We start from the raw sequence: 21,745 nt of genomic DNA, 5'->3' as shown, positions 1-21,745 counted from the left end.
ATCTCAGTTAGCTCTTTACCAGGTTCTTCGTGCCGTCCTCTTCTAAAGAAAGACTTTATTGATGCCTGGGAAACACATCAATTCACCATAAACTATTAAATGTACATATAGATTATACACATAATTAATCATAGTGTATGTGGCTGTATGCTAATTAATAATGTGTATGTGGCCGTATGCAAATTACTTACGTCCTGTACGCCGCAAGCCAATGCAAAGATAGTACGCACACCCTACCCCCTCTCCTCCCCAAATCCCGGCCCCACCCCTGCCCTCCAACCCCAACAGAGCATTGAAAAGGTACTTTAAAAGATACCTCACCTTTTTCCTGAAAATGCAAAGAAAAGGAAAAACATGTTTTTTTAAATACAGTTTAATAATAATATATTTAATGTTGAATAATGATGTTAAATTGATTGATGATAATGATTTCCAAAATGCATTTTACCTCATGCATAAATATATTGATGGTATCAATACAACTAACATGACAGCAAACCAGGATGTAACGCTATATCCTAAGAAAAGAAAAGAAAGGTAGTGAACTTAAAAATAAATATCAGTATGCCACATCCAACCACCATTTCAAGGATCTCTAAGTGCATCTTAATATGGGACCTTGCCTCCTCCACTTGCCTCCTCCACTCGCTTCTCGTCATGATGACATCACTGACAACAGTAGTATATTTCAATATCTTGCAAAAGCTCAATTGTAGAGTCTTTTTCTCGTTTGCAATTGTTATGGTGAATGAAAAACAGTCCCTCAAAAGTTGTTGTGGCTAGGCTGACAGCTGGGAAACTTTATCGTTTTCTCCACGGAGGAGGGGCCAGGAGGCGGGGCGAGGAGACAAGCGCAAGTGGAGGAGGCAAGGTCACATATTAAGACGCACTCTCTCTATCAAATTGTACCCCAGTGGTTTGCAAACCTGTTGTAGTTATACCGTTCTCAGGTTCATTGGTACAAGGAACTGTAATCCAATTTTTGTTTTGAAATCTATGAACATACCTCAAAGCTAATATAACCTCAAACCAATTGTACTCGCCATCACCCTCTCAGCCAATCAGAAAAAGACAACTGTGGCCTCGGCTGTGCCTCAAACAGCTAAGGCACCATACTGTTACACCGGGGACTCTGGTTTGATTCCAGCCTGAGGTTATTTCCCCCCAATCTCATTCTACTCATTTCCTGTCCCACTATTCACTGCTCTGTCCAAATAAAAGGCAAACATAATAAAAAAGACAATTGTATTGCTAAATCTATAATTATACTCACTTGGAGTACCACTGGAATTCGCAGGATACAAATGCAGTGATGTTGTTGCTGAGCCATACTTGTTAGACACCTCACAGTGATAAAGGGCATTCATGTCAGGTGTTGATGTCTGGAAGATGAGTTCTCTTCCATTTGACCTCACCCCAATTGGCAGAGGAAGGTCATCCCTGTGAAAAGGGCAAATATTTTATTCGAAGTAATATAATAATACAAGAAAATGCTGTATAAATACACAGAAATATGGAAAGGGTTGGCTGAGCTCTACGATGTTTTTAAAAAAAAAAATATTTTTAGGGGCTTTTATGCCTTTATTTGATAGAATAGTCTGAGATGGTGACAGGAAGCGAGTGGGACAGAGAGATGGGGTGGGATCGGGAAATGACCCCGGCTGGACTCGAACCAGGGTCCCCGTGGGCATGCAAGCCCAAATGTGGGGGGCTTAGCACGCTGCGCCACAGCTCCCCTCTACGGTGTATTTTCACTGACTTTCACAGAGGAAGCCCTCAACATATGCTGCATAGCTTGATTTTGACGGCATGTACTAATGTAAATCATTGCTTATAGTAGCTGCATAGAAAATGATATAGAACTATGTCTATGGTTAAACATACATATATAGTGCCGTCCATGCATAGTAGAACGGAATTTACCTTGTCCAGGTGTAATTAGCCTGGGGATTGGCATTTGCTTCACATTGAAAAGTCAGTATTGGATCACGGCTCTGTAGATGTACTCTTACTGAAAATGGAGGATCTGTAACAAAGAGTAGTAGTATGATGATCATTGCATGATGACCTTAGGTGGCCGGAGGCCGCCTCACCACAATAAATATACTACTAATTCTACTAGCTGTATTATGTTCCATATGTTTTCCCGTCATTCATTTCTCTTTTGTTCCAGTTTGTACTACTACTACAAGATCATCTTTAACAAGAGGTGAGGGAAACCGCACACTCTTCTCGACAATCACAGAATTTATTAACACAGATTCTCTGGAATCAGCGTGCAGTTTCCTCCACCTCTTGAACGAGAAATCCTCCCGTAACCAGTATATCATCTTTACAACCAAACTGCTTAAGGTGCACTGTGTAATATTTGTAGTAGTTTATTTTCAGAATTCCTGCTGTCCATTTACAAATGTTACATTTTTCATGATTACCACCAACATCAAATTCTAAGTATTCATTATGACTGGGAAAATTGCACTTTTCATACATGAAAAGGGGGATCTTCTCCATGTCCACCATTTTGAATTTCCAGAAAGACATTTTTAGCTGCAAAACGTACTGTACTTTGGTCATACTAGTAAATATTAGTTTATTATTAAAGGGGTATGCCACTATTTTGGGGGCTTACTACAGTTAAAATCGTTGGCTGGGGTTTATGAAGGTGGTAAAGTGTCTTATTTTTCATGTTAAGCATTGCCTTGCTTTAAGACAAGTTAAAAGAAGGAATATGTCGCTAAGCTAGTGAAAGTCAATGTATCCGTGTAGCATTGTGGCATGCTACACGGATCAATTGACTTGCACTAGCTTAGCGACATATTCCCTCTTTTAACTTGTCTTAAAGCAAGACAATGCTTAACATGAACAGAAAATACACGACACTTTACCACCTTTATAAACCCTGGCCAACGATTTTAACTGTATTAAGCCCCAAAATAGTGGCATACCCCTTTAAGTAAGTATTCATGAAAAGATGAAATTTGACAATAGACAGCACAGTTTCAATGAGCACGGTTGCAATACCTACTCTGGCCACCATCTTACACAGTGAACCTTTAATATGCAGTGCATTTAATACACGATACAGAACAGATTCCATTTGTGGGTACTTGAGTAGGTGAGATATTTGTGAATTGAACATGCATTCTGTAAAACCAAACGCACTTGTACTCACACTCAACATTAATGGCATAATTGGAGATGGAGGTGCCATTCAATGTGGCGTGTGTAACCAAACACTGGACCTCTTTTTTGTGAATGTCTCTGGTGGGTAGGCCAATAAGATTACTGGTGACGTTGATTGTTCCATCTTCGTTCACCGCAGACATTGTTGTTATGTTTACAGTGTCTCCAAGGGAAATAGTATCCCAGGATACAGAGGCTGGTGGGTAGCCATTATCCACACAGCAGGTTGCCAGAGTTACCACTGTCATGCCAACCAGTGGTGCAAGAGTGGGCATGCTGACCTCAGGGGGCGCTAAAGACATTGGAAACAAAAAAAATGGTCTTTTCCAATTATGACCTCATATTCAACAGATGCAGTATATTATTTGTATATGACCATTGTATTTGTTTTGCAGTTTCTTTTGTTTCACCCATCAATTAACTCCACTCCAAAAACTCCAACTCCCATTGTCATTGTGACACAGCACTCCACAGCACACAAGTGAACACTGCACACAACGAAATTGCATTTAAGCCTCACCCGTGCAAGGGGGCAGCCCTCAGTGGCGCCCCATGGGGAGCAGTGCGGTGGGACGGTACCATGCTCAGGGTACCTCAGTCATGGAGGAGGATGGAGGAGAGCACTGGTTGATTACTCCCCCCACCAACCTGGCGGGTCGGGAGTCGAACCGGCAACCTCTGGGATGCAAGTCTAACGCCCTAACCGCTCACCCATGACTGCCCTCAAATTAAGTCGGTTTGCCCACTTTCTTTGCCATTGAGAAAAAGGTTTTTTAACCATAAAACCTGAACACTGTCACCTTGGTTGAAATTTCATTAGAAAGGTCTGAAATCTGGACTCTGACTGATGCTAATTTAATTTGCTAACTCTCTATAGTTTTTGTAGTTCATTTAAAGTAGTTAATTTAAACAAACTCTCAACTCCCATTATTAATATTTTTGTTGAGCACATAATACTATATGTTATGTGTTCACACACTAGCCTAGAAATCTAGACGCCCCTAGTGGCCGCAAATTGAATATGCTATGCACGCATAGTTTTGAAGTTTAATTTTGGCTAGTAGAAAAAAATCATGTACGAGCCAGTTCAGCTAGTGGTGCCTGATTTTAACTTTTCTACGTGAGTAGAATCACGCACTGCTCTCACGTTCTCTGCACACAATTCAATGCAGCTCAGGTAAAACAAAGCGGCAGATGTGTTGGAGATGTTGAGTGGTTGAAATCATGTCCTAGACGGGAATTAACACTATTTTGCATGGAAAATCATTTCACCAGTTAATGTAATTAACTGTTAAGTGTTGTCCTTTGTTTTGTTTTAGTCTTCTTCAACATTTTCTCTTTACTGTAATTAAGTTCAAATTCCAAACCAACATATAGTGCATTTGGCAATATACAGTATATGACACTGCTAACCTCTGGCCCAAAAGGCAAGCACACTTTTTGCATTTTCTGAGAATGCAGTCTAGCCACAGTTTGATTCCATACACACAACAAAACATCTATTACCTTTAACCTGTAACAACACACTTACCTTTAACAGATAAGTGGATGGACTTGCTGACAGTATTTCCTTGAAAGGAAATAAAACTGCAGGAGTAATTCCCATTGTCCTTTATTTGGGAACTCTTTAGTTGTATATCTCCAGTACCTTCCTCTATACTCCCCTGGAATTGAAGACGATCCCTTAGATCACTCAAATCTTCATAAGTAGGATGAGCACCTACTGTGATGGCAAAAATGCCTTGTTTGGATTCTTTTAGAGTTGTTCTCGTCCAGTCCATCCTAAGAACCTTATCCGTAGTTTCAACCAATTTGCAGGCCAAGACAACATCTTGGCCGGCACTGACTTCCTTGTTATCACCAGCAATTTGAACAGCTGCAGAAGTCAAATAAAGAGTTTTGTGTCAGTATAATAACAACAACAACAACAACAACAACAATAATAATAAGAATAATAAGAAGAATAAGAATAAGAATAAGAATAAGAATAAGAATAAGAATAAGAAATGATAAAGTAAAAGATAAAATAAATAGAAATAAAAATAGCATAATATAATTTTAAAATAAATATAATATTGTTGAATCAAGAAAGAAGTCAAGTAACGGCAGAAGGTATAGGGAGAAAATAGCAATAGCAATAACACACTGTAGTGAAGGGGAGTAGAGTTGGCCAGCTGGGACTCGAACCCAGACCTCGAGTCCCAGCTGGGTAACTCTACTCCCCTTCACTACACACACTATTAAAATCGCATAAAATCCACAAGAATCAGAAAGTTTAGATAACTTCGGACGTAGCCCCTAGTGGCAACAGGGGTGCAGACAAACTCCCTTTTCACTTGACTGAAGATTTTTTGGGGGGCAAAAAAACTCAGTATAGTCTGAGGGAAAACCCCATTTAGGAAGAAACCTCAGACAGACACCAACGGGCACCTAGGAGAGCCCCCTGCCAGGGCTGGTTACAAACAGATTGTGACCACGTGATGCTTCTGTTATTGGCTATTACTCAAACCTCAACTCTACCTGCTAATCCTTGCAATACTGCAGTGAGATACTGGTCACAAAGGACATGCTACTGTTCTATGTGTCTATGACTACTGCATCACCATCCTTACAAGACACAAGAGACAATTTAACCACCGTGTATTTATTAATATTACTTCATAATTTCACTGTTGATGAATAGAGGTCTCTACAGATAGAATGGGTTGATTTAAGAAAATCAGTCACAAATATAATACTTACCGATGGAAATAGTGCAGTAGAACAACAGTAGCACACTGGTTTGTGACAATGCTTTCTGATCCTGCAAAAAAGAACAACAGAATATAATAGCCTTCTTATTATTAATAGTGATGGCTTGTGTTGTAAAAACCTAGTTTATTGATACAGAAGTGAAAAGTAGGCCATATGTAGGTCAATCTACATGTAGAGTAGAGTATCATTCATTAATTCCGAGGAATGCATAAAGACTGTGGTGATCTCCATTGGGTGTGGATGTGCCTATGAGAATACTGTAAATATGGAGATTATTGGATGACCCAGAACTGATATTGTTGCTGTCACTGTTTGCTGTTATCTCAGTAAAGTTGACTTAAGAGGTCATCACCCCCACCGTAGGTGTGGTTGCCCAGGCCCCTGGGGTGCCACTGGCCCCAAGACAAAGGACACTTTTGGGGTGGGGGGTTGCCGTATATAAGCTCACCTCAGAAATTCCTCTGGGAGTCACTTCCTACCTCTGAAGGGCTCCAAATCTCTGTCTTTCTCTCCCTCTCCCCCTCTTTCTTTCTCCCTCTCTGTCTATCTATCTTGGGTAAACTGTATTTGATTTCACTGTATCCTATGTAACCTGCAGTAGCCTTGAGTTAAATGTAATGTTACCTTGCAGTTGATAATTAAATTGTCATAACATTCATTCATTTGCATCTCCTCATCTGTATCATGCCATTTGCCTTTCCTGTGTCTTAAGTTAAGTTAACACTGCTTCTGTTTCAAATGCCCACTCCTGGCCGTCGTTGGTTAGGAATAAAGTGGAGGGAAAAGTTATTATACTTTTACAATACAGGTAGAATTTTAGTGAAAAGGTTCTATGGCCAGGACGAGAGAGCGAGCTTGCGTCTTTTCCGGGTAGTTTTGCACTCTAGGGGCCCTGTCGAGGAAGCGCAGAGCCATTCACCAAATTCACTAAAATGACTTCTCCTTATTACCGGTAAGTAAAAACCATTGTCCAAATGTTTTGATAGTAGGGGTGGGCAATATGGCAAAAATATCATATCACGATTTTTAACATGAAATCTCGATTAGTGAAGACAACAACACAAGTAAGTAAACATCACTTTGATACTGATAGTTATCGTCCTGACTGCAAGACCTATACGATTTCTTCATTTTGGCAGATCGTTATATTGCCCACCCCTATTTGATAGTGAGTTAGCTTAAACCTTCAGTAAACCCTTGGTAAAACAACATATTATTTTCAATTATACTTTGTGCCATATCGTCACTAATTCATCCTTATGGTAATGATAGCAGGATGCTCAACTGACAAGTGTTGTGCCCACCTTAAACCTTATATAGAATAGAATAGAATAGAATAGAATAGAATAGAATAGAAGAGAATAGAATAGAATAGAATATATTTTATTTGTCTTCATTGACAATGACAACGTAATTGGGCATTCCTTGTTGATTGTGGCAAACAATAGATAATTATATAATAATAATCATTAACAATATAGCCTATTTAAACAAGTTGATGTACTGTATAAACTATTCTTTGGTAGCAGAATTAAGTGCAGTGATGGACGCTGGATAAAAACTGTTCTTCAATCTACACTCACCGGCCACTACATTAGGAACACCTGTTACAACTGCTCATTGAGACAAATTTCTGATCAGTCGATCACATAGTGGCAACTCAATGCATTTTTGCATGTAGACATGGTTGAGATGATCTGATGCAGCTCAAACCGAGCATCACAATGGAGAAGAAAGGTTATTTAAAGGACCACTATAATAGAAAACCATTATGTGCACCATTATTCAAAACCCATAAACCTGAATCATTAATTAAGTAAAAAATAATTTGGGTTTATAATTTTATAGTTTTTAGTTAATTTACAAAATAAACATTTCTGATTGGATGTGACGCCACAAAACGAATTTCATGACTCCGGAAATATCGATTTTTACAAGAATTAAAACAAGATTTTTTAATGCTTCAACGCTGTTTTATATGCCATTGTAGGCCGTAGCCCAACGTAAGTTTGCGCTTGCTAGAACCCTGACAGGACTCCGAATTTTTCCGAGGGGTGGCGGGGCATAGCGAAGGCGTGGCGGCCCGCCACGGTGAAATGAATGTGGCGGAAACCCTGTAAACTTTTAGTTTTCTACTAGAGTGGTCCTTTAAATGACTTTGAACATGGGTGATTTCACGTGAAATCAGACACTTTGGGACCCGACCGACCCGGATTTCAATCATACTTGGTGTGCCTTTTTAGTAGCAAGGTAGCACCCCAGAACTGCATTGGTTTGAATCTGACACTAATATTAAGGGAGAAACAGACTAGGAAAGGTTCACATGTGAGGGTAGGACACTATACATTCAGTCAGTGTTAGTCACAAAAAGATGTCTGTGGTGTTGTTTGAAAGCTCTTTTCTGGCTCTACATATTACACAATCAGCTTGTAATACAACAACCCTCAGAATGTGAATTATGATAAATTGAAACATTTAAAATTGAATATCTAAAAAATCTATATTTTAAAATGGCCAGTTCCTTGTCCAAGCGTAGCCGGCAATGTCATGAGCAACACCTCAAATGCTGGTGTTTGGTTCGTTATTCATTTCAGAGAGAATTTGACTCACAAATATGGCATCATACAGACCACTTACTAATAATATGGTAATACCATAGTAGCATCACATGACAAAACAAAAACAAACCAAAAATGGTCAGTGTGTCCATGGTCCCAGGTTTCAGAAACTAAGGCAGATGTCCATTTATACACACCAAATGATGATATGTGAATGTTTGAACATTCCTTCTCTGACCTGTGCCATCTTCCCTTTACCGTACTTTAAAGAGATAATCAATGGCTACACTAAGTTTGTACTCTACCAGTGCATTTGAATCAGCAGCTGTGTCTTTTGTAGATTATGTATACCGGTAAGTAGGCTAAGTCCCGTTGCAGTTACAGGTTCCACTACCGGAAGCACATCCTGATGACAAGTCTATCTGATCTGAAGGGAAAAGTGAAGGATGGAGATGGTCCATAGAGATGCAGGAACTTCAGTTTCACCTCTCCAGTGCTCGGCATACGTTCCTCAACACATGCTAGCCACTAGTTGCCATCATATACAGCTACACCATACCCTTTGATGCTTGAACATGTAACGTATTCCTTTACTGAGCTCACTCTTTCAACTCTGCCTTCTCTGAATGCTGAAAATATCCTAACTTCCACTGTGTCCATTGACAATGGGCAGAAGCGGTGTAGTTTTTGAGTACCTGGAATAGTTCTTGCAGATTCAAACATTTTCAACAGGTTCTCAGCTTCATGATTGTACATCTCTGTTGCGGCAAACTTGCGGCTGCTACGGGTACCACACTCCCAACAGGAGTCATTTTTATCTTACCTTATCCTTCGGTCGTAGCGTATTCACTAGTTCTACTGCACGATCCATGATATGGTTTGGGTCCTGTTCATTTAAAGTAGGCCTAGTGGTAGTAAAGTTGAAGCGAGATCACAAAACGAGTGTCGGGAAAATGCAAATATGGGCATACGCCATACGGCCGAGTCGACAGACATGAAACCACAGACCTGTATTAACCTAGACTGGCAATGGGCGGTTCTAGCCAGTGGCAGCTTTTCGGATCGACCGGGCGCAGCCATCTTTGCCTTTTTCGCGCCCTGTGGGCTCCTCCCACAGACGTAGCCCCGCCTAGTGGAGACTATCGCAGCCATAGATGTGTATAGAAGACTAGATACGTCACCCCCTTCGCCGACAATTGAAGTCGAACGTCCGCACATGGCGGCCATCTTACCACAGCCAACTGGCGCACCTCTCTGCATTGAGTTGGTAGTAATGTGTTCACCAGATGACCGTAATTTCCTCAAATTTCAATCGATTTTTTTAAGGTTTTGGTTGTTATACGGTATAAACAAACTTAAGTAGCCTATGTAGGCTATTCCTGATTCTGTGTCTTCTATACACATCTATGATCCCACCCACAGACATCATAAGACTAGATACGTCATCGCGTATTTCAAGCACGTCCGCACAGGTCGGCCATATTAGAGCAGCCTAAACTCTCCACAGACCCTCCGTTACACCTGAAGTAAACTGAAGAGTTGAAACGTTGGGATACTTAAAAATGTATTCTGTTGCTTCGCTGAAATATTGACACGTGTTTATAAATGGTAGGGCTCCTTAAAACTTAAGTGTAGACTGGGGTAAAACGCCCAGGAGAGTAATAGACCTATGCTTCCCACTTAACCTATTTGTCCAAACATTTAGATAGACCTACAGCAAATACACATTTTAACCATTGCTGTGCATTACGTTGACGGCATGGATATATTCATTGCACCAAATTAAAGACGACAGAGATGACGTACTGGAAGAGAGATGTACAGCGCAACAGGTTCATTCTATCTGGATGGCTTTAGCGTCACGACTCATTTTGAACACAAGGTGGAGCTGTCGAAACCAAAGCATATACTACAAGTGAACGTTTATTTGTTATTTTACTGAAAATATAAAAGATTACGTTGTGCATTTGTTTATGGGATCTATTTAATTACATGAATAAACTTACTGAACTATATTATACATGATTTTAGACCTATGCACATAATAATATAATTTATTATATGGTTGTGACGTCATCGGTCGAATGCTCCATTCATTTCAACGGGGCTCCCCAACGTTCGCACGTCTGTTATTTTTCGATAACGGACGGGTTGGTCTATAACAGACCGCTGTCAATGGCAACACGACTTTTCACTGCTAAAGCGACTTTTCAACAAGACTCTAATCAGCTGCTGTGATAGACTACACCTGTTGTCCTGGCTACCTAGCTGTTGCCTAGCGGTGTTCCACAACGGCACTGTTTTGTTTTGCGCAGCAACAATCTTAACATTAAATAGGCCTAAAGAAATGTCCCCGCCATGTGTGAATCATTTAAGTATATCCATATAATAAGCGGGTTAACTTTCGGCGAGTCGGTTGCTTTGTGGAATAGCAGCACTTCAGAGAGAACAAGACCCCTCCGCTCCGCGTCGGGGTCTAAAGATTCTCTCTGTCGTGCTGCTATTCCACGGTAGCGACCTTCTCGCCGAACGTTAACCCTTACGTAATATAATATAGTACTATTGTGAATATTCATCACTATGCAGTATCAACATATACTTTCGTTTGGAATTTTTTATACTGTATAAAAAAACAACCCTTTCGAAAATCGATACAAATTTGAGGGAATTATGGCCATCTGAAGAGTATACAACACCCAAAACTCACTGCAACTGGTTGAGCCAGAAGGCTGCTTTAACATGGCCGCCATGCGCGGACGTTCGGCTTGCATGACGGGAACGCGGACGACGCATCTAGTCTTCATATATGATGTCTGTGATCGCAGCTGTGAGTAGTGATGGGCAAATGAGGCTTCCTGAACCAGTAGGTGCATTCGACATGTGTCAACGCATGCATGCGCATTTAGACAGCAATGCACCCTGGATGGAAAATGCTGCATGACGGTTAGATTTCCTGTCAAACTTCGAAATTTCGTCGACGTTGCGTTGACGAGGTGACATGTCACATGGTGTAAAACTATCGCGGGATGAATGCGGCTGCAGTCAGATCTTGCAACCTCTGCAGTTGCTTATCCCCTTCAATGCTCGTCGGCGGACTGCCTCCGAGGTCACGCGCCCATGAACTGGTTGGTCAACAACTCACTCACGTGTGTATATGGGTCTTGTCTCACACCTCTACACAAGTTTGCGCAGGTCCCCACTTCAGCTCCTCCTCATTGCCTGTCTCCCCACTCCTCACACGTGGTGTGTTAGTGGAGCAAACCGGTGCGAGCTCATAGTCTCGGTCATATTTGTGGCCGACTGTAAATGCGCTGTATTTAATAACACCCACATCTTGACAACAAGTTCTCGCTCACGTGCTTCCGTCAATGTTGGTTGACAGCAACAAAGTCGTATGCGCTTAATGAGGCTTTCAGGCAAAAAGGTTCGAAGCACTCGAAGCATTTTTCGAAGCCTCATTTCTCACTGGCGCCATCTGGTGTGCAATGAAATGACATTGATTTCATTTTAAAAAATTCTTGTGTCTTACTTGTATTCGTTCCGTTTCAATAAATGTGATGGGGTGTGTGTATGGAATTAATGACTCGTGATTGTGGAACACTCAAATCAAGTTTAACGCTGACCCATGTGTTATCGTGGAAGTGAGAGAGAGCATCATTTTGTGGAGGTCGACGTGCGACTGGGAGTTATCGGCCATAAACGCAACAGCAGCCAATTAAACCGGAAAGAAATATAATGAATAGAGTCAAATTATAGGCCTATGAATGAAATGTAGGCCTAATTCAAGAGATTCTAACAAATATCAGTTATCCACTAGGCCTATTCGAACTCATAAAGGGGTCATTCCACGCCAACAGACTTCTCAGAGAGCCCACTTTCAGATTGACGTATCTAAGAAACTACTTTAAGTAGGTCCTAACAATTATCAAGGGGTAACATTTGGAACATGTACTTGTGAAATGTGGATTTTCACACATCCTCTTGTCATTTACCACCTCAAGTCTGAGGGCTTAAAGTTGCTTGAAAAATTCTCACCTTTGACTGTGGTAAGCGCAGTTTTAACCCATTGACGCCGGTTGTTGCGTTATGCAACATTGGCCCTGACGCCGGTTGTTGCAAAACGGAACATTATTGATTTGTCAATATTTTCAAGACGCATAGGAGATGCAATGCACAATGTTTTGTTCAAATACACAAGAGGTGGGTGTTCTCGATTTTTTAAAAGATCATGTAGCAAAAAAAAAAGTTTGATTCGTCGACAAAAATGTCAAACGCAATCAACCATGCTTGCTTCTGCAGACGTGGGTTGTTTAGCCATTTCACACAGGCAAAAAAAAGAAGAACAAGAAGGCTGTGGTTCGCAAGACACGCTGTTACAGCTAACATGATGTTCAGTTGAAAGGTAATGAAGAGATTTTAATCGAGGAAAGGAAATATGATTGAAGACCAGTGGTGGACGAAGTACACCAGTTATGTACTTGAGTAAAAGTACAGTTACCTTTCATTGAAAACTACTCAAGTAAAAGTTAAAGTATTCACCTCACTTTTTTACTTGAGTAGAAGTACAAAAGTATCTGCCGTCAAAAATACTTAAGTACTAAAAGTAAAAAGTAAAAACTTAAAAATGAAGCCTTTGGTGCAATTTTAATATGTAAGTGTTGTAGGCCTAGTTTGGTCATAACTATTTACATATAAATAATAATTGCATAGGCTATACCAACATGTTAGAACTGTGGAGTAAGTCCATGGATGTTATAGCATCAGAAGTTCATTTTCACCTCTCTAAACATTTAATACTGACTCTAACATGCCCAAAAGAACACATGAAAGGGCCATTAATATTAAGAATGATTAGGCTGAAATTGGTTATATGCCTATTAGAACAACTACTATAATACCCCCCAGCTGTAGGCCTACAGTCCAGTATAGGCCTACTTATTTGTGACAGCAAGGAGTTAGAGTAGCCAATAAAGTACTTTATGTTTAATTTTTGTTATAATTATGGTTTTGGTAGACCTCTTCTTCTTCTTCTTCTTCTTCTTCTTCTTCTTATTATTATTATTATTATTATTATTATTATTATTATTATTATTATTATTATGTCGTGTTTGGTTATGTTAAGGTTGGCTTAGGCCTATGTATGGACAAACAGACTTCTTGTGATTCTAAGCTACCTTTTAAGATAGGAACATCTTCATATAGGCCTACTTGTAATGGTCTCTATTTGCTAGATGCCAATGATTTGCAATAGCCTACTTGATACAACTTAATTGGAACACTTATCTGTCTGATCATGAAAAAGCCTTTTGTGCCTGTGCACATCACTGGGCCAATATTTAGCCAAAGTCCACTTTTTTTTTACTTTGTTACTGTTGTTTTTTACAATCTCACTTTAGTGGTATTGCCACATATCCACTGTAGCCCTGACTTAAGGGAAAGGATAGGCCTACATGTTGCAAGGATACATGTTGCATGTAGCCTCACTTTGCAACATATGGTGGGCATGCCAATCCTCATGTAAAGATAGAAACCCTTTACACAAGCCTCTTTTCCATAAAGTTGAAGCAAATCATTTTTGGTGACAGGGGAGTCTATTAGACAAGTAGGCCTAACTAATTGATATCCCCAACTACTTCAGAAAATACTGCAATGTATTGAGGGGAAAGAATGCTCACGGAGTTGTGCGCCTGGATGGTTTGGAATAAGCATTTACACAGTAAATTGTGTAGTGTTAAAATAACACTTAAAGAGTTAAAATTAACACTGTTCTAGTGTCTATTTGGTCCTGCTCCAGATCAGTGTTAAACACTGGTGTTAGATTTATAGTGTTAAGCTAACACTATAAAGAGTAAAGCAGTTTCGGGGAGCACCCTACTAACATTTTTTTTAGTTCTAAGCAGGTTCCTGGAACACATGTGTTTTGGTCCTGCCCCACTATCTCTCACCATAGTTGAGGTACCCTGATCATGGTAATTAAGCACCTCCCATCCTCCACCATGACTGAAACACCCTGCGCCTGGCATCAGTTTGCCACACTGCTCTCATAAGATAATGTTTAAAGTTGCTGAAAACATGTGAAATGTCTATATTTTATATATCAGTCTATGCTGTACTGCACCACAATGTGAGAGCAATTTCAGCTGAGCGTGTATGAATACAATCTAGTGGGGATTAATACCAAATGTTTTCGTTAATGAAGTTTAAAATATAACCATACCATCTACTTCAAGTGCACAATGGAGCAAGCAATGTAACATGTGCTGTTACTGACTAGCTCACAAAGCAAGGCACAAGCTGTAGCTAACAAATGCCATAAGCCAAAAGCGCCTTTAGCTTGCTTGCAAACATCAAGTGCACAATGGAGCAAACAATGTAACATGTGCTGTTACTGACTAGCTCACAAAGCAAGGCACAAGATGTAGCTAACAAATGCCATAAGCCAAAAGCGCCTTTAGCTTGCTTGCGAAGCAGGTAAACAAGCGCTATGCTGTGCCATGCTGACCAGCCAGCAGGCAGGCAGGCAGGCAAATATTTAAAGCACTGTGACAGTCCAGGTTTATATACAGGCTCAAGAGTACCATGTGACCAGATTGATTAGGAGTTTTTCAGGTGCAAGAAATTGAGTCATGATATACCAGCCCTAAGTAATTAGGTTTGGCCAGGCGCTGATGGACAGATTGGTTGTGAGGGGCCTGCTTGTTACCGGCAAAGGTGTAACAAGTTCTCAAGTTATTTCTTCCACTCAACACATCTTTTGTGTGATGTTGTGTGCACAGCCAAACCTTAGATCAACCCAACCAAGTTGAGTTAAATGAATGAAATGGAATAATAAAAAAAAGATTGTGTACATGATTAAATCTGGAGGAAATACTGTTACTAATATGTAGACGTATATGATTTAATCGGGTACTAGGGCATACAATGGCGCAGACAAACTCCATCACCTCGAGGAGGCGGGGGCTCTCTGGAGTACTTCCAACTCCACACAATTTAACAACTTCATTTGTCACTGACACTGGAGAGCATCTCACTCCATTTGGTGTTGGAATTACTCCAATAGTGTCAATAAGCCTTAACACTGCAAAATTAACACTGGCAAATTTACTGTGTAGGCATCCTGTGTACTTGACTCAAGAAACCAACACGCTACAAAAGCGGCAATTATGTGACTCTATTGTAAGCCATAACACAGATATAACACAGTAAGTCAAATAAGCAGTAGGGCCTACATTAAGTATCAATTCGCTGATTATTCAGTTCAAACGTGAAGCCTAGACTATCTGACAAATTTCGTCTTGTCAGGCGAGTGCAGCCTGCGAGCTAAACCTCTCCCCCCTCACACAACGAATACGGCGTGCAGATTAATACACTCTAACAACGTTATTGTCGCCTGCTTTATTGTTTTGCTGTGCTTTCCGCGTGTTACTAGAAAGTACCGTTGGCGTTTCTTCTTATTTCAATTCGTCTCGCAAGACGCAACAGTGTGTACATCAGTGGTCTTGCTCTGCTCGCTTTCCTTCTAAAACTAAATCTGTACAGTAGAGCTTGTTGTCACGTGACACATTACAACCAATCACAATGGCGAATCTCTGAGTCTGCCAATCGGATTCAGTTTCACTTTCTTCACACAATCTCAGATTTCATTTGATCAGGGCATTAAAAATGAATTAATTCACCTGCCGTGTATCGCCTAAAAAAAGGAACGAGTAAGGAACGAGTGTTTCTGTAAATGTAACGAAGTGAAAGTACTAAATTTCGCTTTGAAATGTAGTGAAGTAAAAGTATAAAGTCTTACCAAATAAAAATACTTGAGTAAAGTATGAAAGTATGAAAATGTTACTTAAGTACAGTAACGAATTACATTTACTTCGTTACTGTCCACCACTGTTGAAGACCATTTAGATAGAGAGCAGGAGTGTGATTTGCCGCGGCCGCATGAAGAGGTGGGCAAATAAACAGTCAGATTTCGCCCCCGACGTTACCAAAACTTCACTCCGACACTCAGGGCAATTGGCGAAGGTGCCAATATCTGAGGAAGCACGTCCTTCAAATATATTTCAGAATATTTTCACTGAGGAACTTTCGGATATGGTGATAGCCTATTGGTGAGGCAGACAACGGTAGACATGCGGATTATAGACGCACGGCCACACATCCAGCTCAAGTGGAGCCCCGTCTCAAAATAGGATATGAAATTGCTCATCGGTCTCTGCATAACGTTTGGAGGAATAAAACGGCCATACTCGCCGGTGGGAGAGCAAGTGGCTGTATCAGACAAATGTCCCCCGATTTATGGCAGAAATGACTGCCTAATAATTATAATAGCCTAATAATGATTATTATGATTTAGTTATAGTCGGCTATTGTGACAGTAGCAATAGTAGCCTAATAGCCTATAATAAATAGGCCTAGCAGCATCAAGCATTATCCTGAAAGCACATGAAACTTTTTTTCAATCATTTTATTATGAGATATGATTTTTTTAAGGAATATGTGTTAGTGTTAATGCTGAATGAGCATAATCCCGTGAAAGGAGAGGATTTTACCTTTTAAATGCAATTTGTCCCATGTCCCTATGTGTTCCAGACGCTGAGATATTGAATTTTTCATAGGAGTTTTCAACCAATTTTTCTTATCTCAAAAACCCCTCAGGCATTGGGGACCTTTTCTAAAAACTGGCTCAGGCGCCAATGGGTTAAAGACAGCGGTTTGATATGGACACTGTATGTTTCCAACCATTCTGTGCATGTTGTATTGAAAGACTGATCTTCTGCGATGAACAGTTTAGAAGATATGAAGTCTTTAAAATGGAAAAACTGAAACTTGGTGCCATCTTTGCCATGTCATTAAAAAAAAATGTCACGACTCACCACCATATTATCAACAGTTTTGGAAAGATTAGATGTCTGTTCTTAACATATCCAAAAACTGGGATGGTATTCTGCCTCATTTGGTCACAATGATTTTTCAAAAACCCACTGTTGGGTGACTTCCATTGCTCCTATGAAACATTGATATTAGTGGCATCTTCTCCATGTTATACAAAAGAAATGACAGAACTCACCACTATGACATTTACAGTTTTAGAAAGACTCAATGTCTGTTTTTAACATATCCAAAAACTGGGGTGGTGCTCTGTCTCATTTTTTAAGAATGGACTTGTAAAAACGGCTGTGTGACATCTTCAGACTTCTGCCATATTGCGGTGGGGCCCCTGCTCTGATCTTTGCAGGCTACACGGGGGCCCTATCTACCAGTATTTGCCATGAGGCCCTATGTACAATTGTTCCGCCACTGTGAATTATTTGAGCAATTTGAGTAAGACATTTTTGATACAAGGTATTTGACTTGAGCATTTTCGACACACTCAATATAATACGGCAAAAAAGTAAAAGTGGCTGTTGACAGAGTTTTTTTCAGCTTTTTTACTTCATTTNAGTAAATCAAAGGTTATAGACGTGTGTAAACTTCATCTTTAGGCACTGAAAACCAAAGTGATGAAATGTTGAATTACTGAAACATCCCCGTAGATCTTGAAACAAATACTTCCTGACTATCACCACATCTCAATGTTTTTTATTACAATTCAGAACAATCTTTAATAACTTGTTTACCAACTTTGAAGCAGTTCTGAGGTCTGTTTCGATTATTTTGGTTTGTGTATGAGATATTTCCTTTTACCATGTGACTATTCTTTCTACTTTTGATTTGTGTGTCACTCCATGTATGTCCATTTGTGCAAACTCATCATGGTTAATGAGGAACATCAATAATTGATGCTTGCATTTCTCAGCACTGCGACAGAGTTGACCCTTGATGAGCATTCAGTCAGTGTCAGTATTGCAGTGGTCTAGCACCATGCTCAGGGTAGCTCAGTCATGGTGATTGGAGGGGCAGGACAGCTGTTTAGTCAGGTTACCTCCTTACGAACAGTCTCCTCCTTTTGCATCATCACTGTTTTTTTCTCTTCTCCATGATAATAAAAGTGTCCCACCCCCCCAAAAAAACCATGGCAAAGGTGACCTGTTCATAGAACTTGGCCCCGCCCCAGTCCTAACCATGACCGAGGAACCTAGCGCATTGTATTGGCTCATTGCAAAGGTCTGTGTGTTAATCATTTCATATGCACCTCGGTTAACAGGGCAAGGTTGAAGAAGTTGAAGAAAAATATTCATGTCTTATCAAGGACAAGGGTAGAACAAAATGTTACAAAGTTAAAATGAAGTAAATGGAAGCACTGGTGTTGCAGTTCCTTTTACATTATTTGTATCATAATATCTATACAGCTAAAAGAAATTTATTTAATTAAACATATGCTTAAATAAAGTTTGGCAAACATCCTGTATCAAGACTGTGTTAACAATGCTACTTTATCAATCAGAATAATTCGATTAATTTATCACTACTGCAATTCAAGACTTACTTAACAGTATAATAGCAAAATGTTAACTCCTACAGTGTTGAGGTTTAAACACATGGCCATAACCTTTAATTCACGAACATTTAGTTACCAAAAAATTTAGTTAAAAGAAAAAGAAAAATGATAATGGTATATAAGTCACTCAACTGTTTCTTATTGTGTGCTTAAAAAATACTCAAGTCACATTTCTTGTATCAAAAATGCCCAAGTCAAACTGCCTGTCATTCACTGTGTCAGCCCAAATAGATTGGCACCCAAAAGTCTGCAAAGGTCATGATTATGGCCCCTACCACAAATTCAGGAGGGCCCTGGACAAATGCCCTGCTTGTCCCCCTATAGCTCCGCCCCTGGTAATTTATGTGACTTAGGCATTTTCACAGGAGCTGCTGATGTAACAGCAAAGGGTTTTTCAAGAGTCATTACAAGACATTGATGCAAAACACCATCCCAGTTTTTTGATATGTTACAAACAGACATCCTATCTTTCCAAAACTGTTCAGTTCATTGTGGTGATTGCTGTTATTGTTTTGGTATAGCATGGCAAAGTTGCCCCCCAATATCAGGTTTTCATAGGAGCAGTGGAAGTCACACAACAGTGGGTTTTTAAAAAATCATTGTGACCAAATGAGGCAGAATACCATCACAGTTTTTGGATATGTTAAGAACAGACATCTAATCTTTCCAAAACTGTTGATAATACGGTGGTGAGTCGTGACATTTTTTTTAAATAACGTGGCAAAGATGGCACCAAGTTTCAGTTTTTCCATTTTAAAGACTTCATATCTTCTAAACTGTTCATCGCAGAAGATCAGTCTTTCAACACAACATGCACAGAATGGTTGGGAACATATATTGTCCATATCAAACCTCTGTCTTTAAAACTGCACTTACCACAGTCCTTCAAAGATGCCCACAAATTCAAAGGTGAGAATTTTTCAAGCGACTTTAAGCCCCCAGAAAAATCCACATTTCATAAGTACATGTTCCAAATGTTACCCCTTGAAATTCATAAGGACCTACTTAAAGTAGTTTTTTAGATACAACACTCTGAAAGTGGGCTCTCTGAGAACTCTGTTCCAAACGAGTCAGGGGGGTACCTGACAAAAACATTTTTAATGACAAAACTATGAGGAGTTGAGAGCTATAATTTTGCACTTTTCCTATTGGGACGTTTGTGAACCTCCTTGATTTTTTTCTGCCAAATCTGAGATGGTCGTGCGGGATGATTCGGAGATTTGGCGTGGAATGACCCAATGATAAAGGTAGCATGCTGCCGCCTTTCACCACTAGGCCTGGCTCAGAGATAATTTCATCATTTATTTGGTCAGGTTTCACAGAAGGCTACCCTGCGAAATTAAAAATTTTAATTGTTTATTACACTGCTACCACGAGGATTGAACCAATGATCATGAGAATTCAGGTCGGACAGTTTAACCACTGCGCCAGCCATGTGCCTTCTTACACACTAGAGCTGAGTTTCCTTGTTGTCGTCAAGATGACACAACTGGTAAAGCCCATTAAAACCCGCAAAAAAACCATTAAAATAGGCTAAATAAAATATGTCTGCACTCTTATTTAGCTATAAAGTTGAGTAGGACTACTAATAATTGCTGACAGAACTGCTGTCTCGTTTATGGTAGCTTAACTCAAGGTAGGCCTAGAACTAAAACAATTTTCCACCACGTCTTCGGGAGCGTCTCACTTTGAAAATCTACATCAAAAGGGAATTGCATATCATATTTGGACATTTGGGTCAATCTACGGCATGAGCTGAATTTATTGTATAGTGGAACCAAATCAAAGTCACTTCATATCCAGTCTCAACATTCACACAACAAACGCAATCTGAAAACTTGACAAGTGCTCCGAGGCGCAGAAAGCTTGTTTGGGTAGCGGCGCGCAATGACACGTCCACGCGCTTCGCAAAATGTGAAGCCTCATCTGGCATTGTCACGTGGTATTTCTTGACGTCAAACGCCTCGAAGCGAGGCTTCAGATTTTACGCCCACTTTTGCTCGAAGCACGCTTCGAAGCCTCGCTTCAAATTTCCCATCACTAGCTGTGAGCCATAGGAATGCATACGATTTCAAACGGTGATTACAACGTTATCAAAGTGGGTTTCAATCATTTTTTGTAAGATTTTGACAAGTCGTAACGTCTAAATTCTCACTCCAATAATGAAATAACCCTCACTACCTCCAAACGTTTTATTAGAGAGCCTGAAGCTGAGCGGTCTTGCCAGATAGGGCGGTTTCCCACCCAATCGGGGCTGTTGAGGAAACCGGTCTGTGGGTAAAAATGGACGAAAATAATCAGTGTTAAGTTATCTGGCAACCCCGAAGCCGACTGTTTTCGTTGCCGCTAATGCAGGTTTGTGGATATTTGTGACACTGAATCGGCCATGCTTACATGCACAGTAAAGTCGCCAGTGTTAATTTTGCAGTGTTAAGGCTTATTAACACTATTGGAGTAATTCCAACACCAAATGGAGTGAGATGCTCTCCAGTGTCAGTGACAAATGAAGTTGTTAAATTGTGTGGAGTTAGAAGTACTCCAGAGAGCCCCCGCCTCCTCGAGGTGATGGAGTTTGTCTGCGCCATTGTATGCCCTAGTAACAGAGAACGTAAAGAAAAGGTTTGACTTTTGGTTCTCTAAAGGTTGGGGTTATTACCAAACCAAAATCTACCACCTAGAAATGTTCCCTTTGGTTACAGTAAAAACCAAGCAATTCCTCCAGATTTAATCATCTACACAATCTTTTTTTTATTATTCCATTTCATTCATTTAACTCAACTTGGTTGGGTTGATCTAAGGTTTGGCTGTGCACACA

The 21,745-nt window shown here is 40.1% G+C and overlaps 1 protein-coding gene across 1 annotated transcript; it reads right to left on the bottom strand.

Annotated features, from left to right (window-relative positions):
- Positions 1–1,175: 1,175 nt before the first annotated feature.
- LOC134461907 (poliovirus receptor homolog) lies at positions 1,176–3,898 on the bottom strand. The gene is made up of 4 exons (XM_063214747.1): positions 3,895–3,898; positions 3,173–3,475; positions 1,924–2,026; positions 1,176–1,440 (listed from the first exon to the last, which is right to left on the bottom strand). Exons 1-4 carry the CDS (start codon positions 3,896–3,898, stop codon positions 1,176–1,178), a joined length of 675 nt encoding a protein of 224 aa, XP_063070817.1.
- Positions 3,899–21,745: the final 17,847 nt, after the last annotated feature.

Source organism: Engraulis encrasicolus, chromosome 13 (assembly GCF_034702125.1).
Source record: "Engraulis encrasicolus isolate BLACKSEA-1 chromosome 13, IST_EnEncr_1.0, whole genome shotgun sequence".
Lineage (NCBI taxonomy): Eukaryota > Metazoa > Chordata > Actinopteri > Clupeiformes > Engraulidae > Engraulis > Engraulis encrasicolus.
The sequence above is the reverse complement of the archived record's forward strand: the minus strand, read 5'-3'. Positions and strand labels throughout refer to the sequence as shown.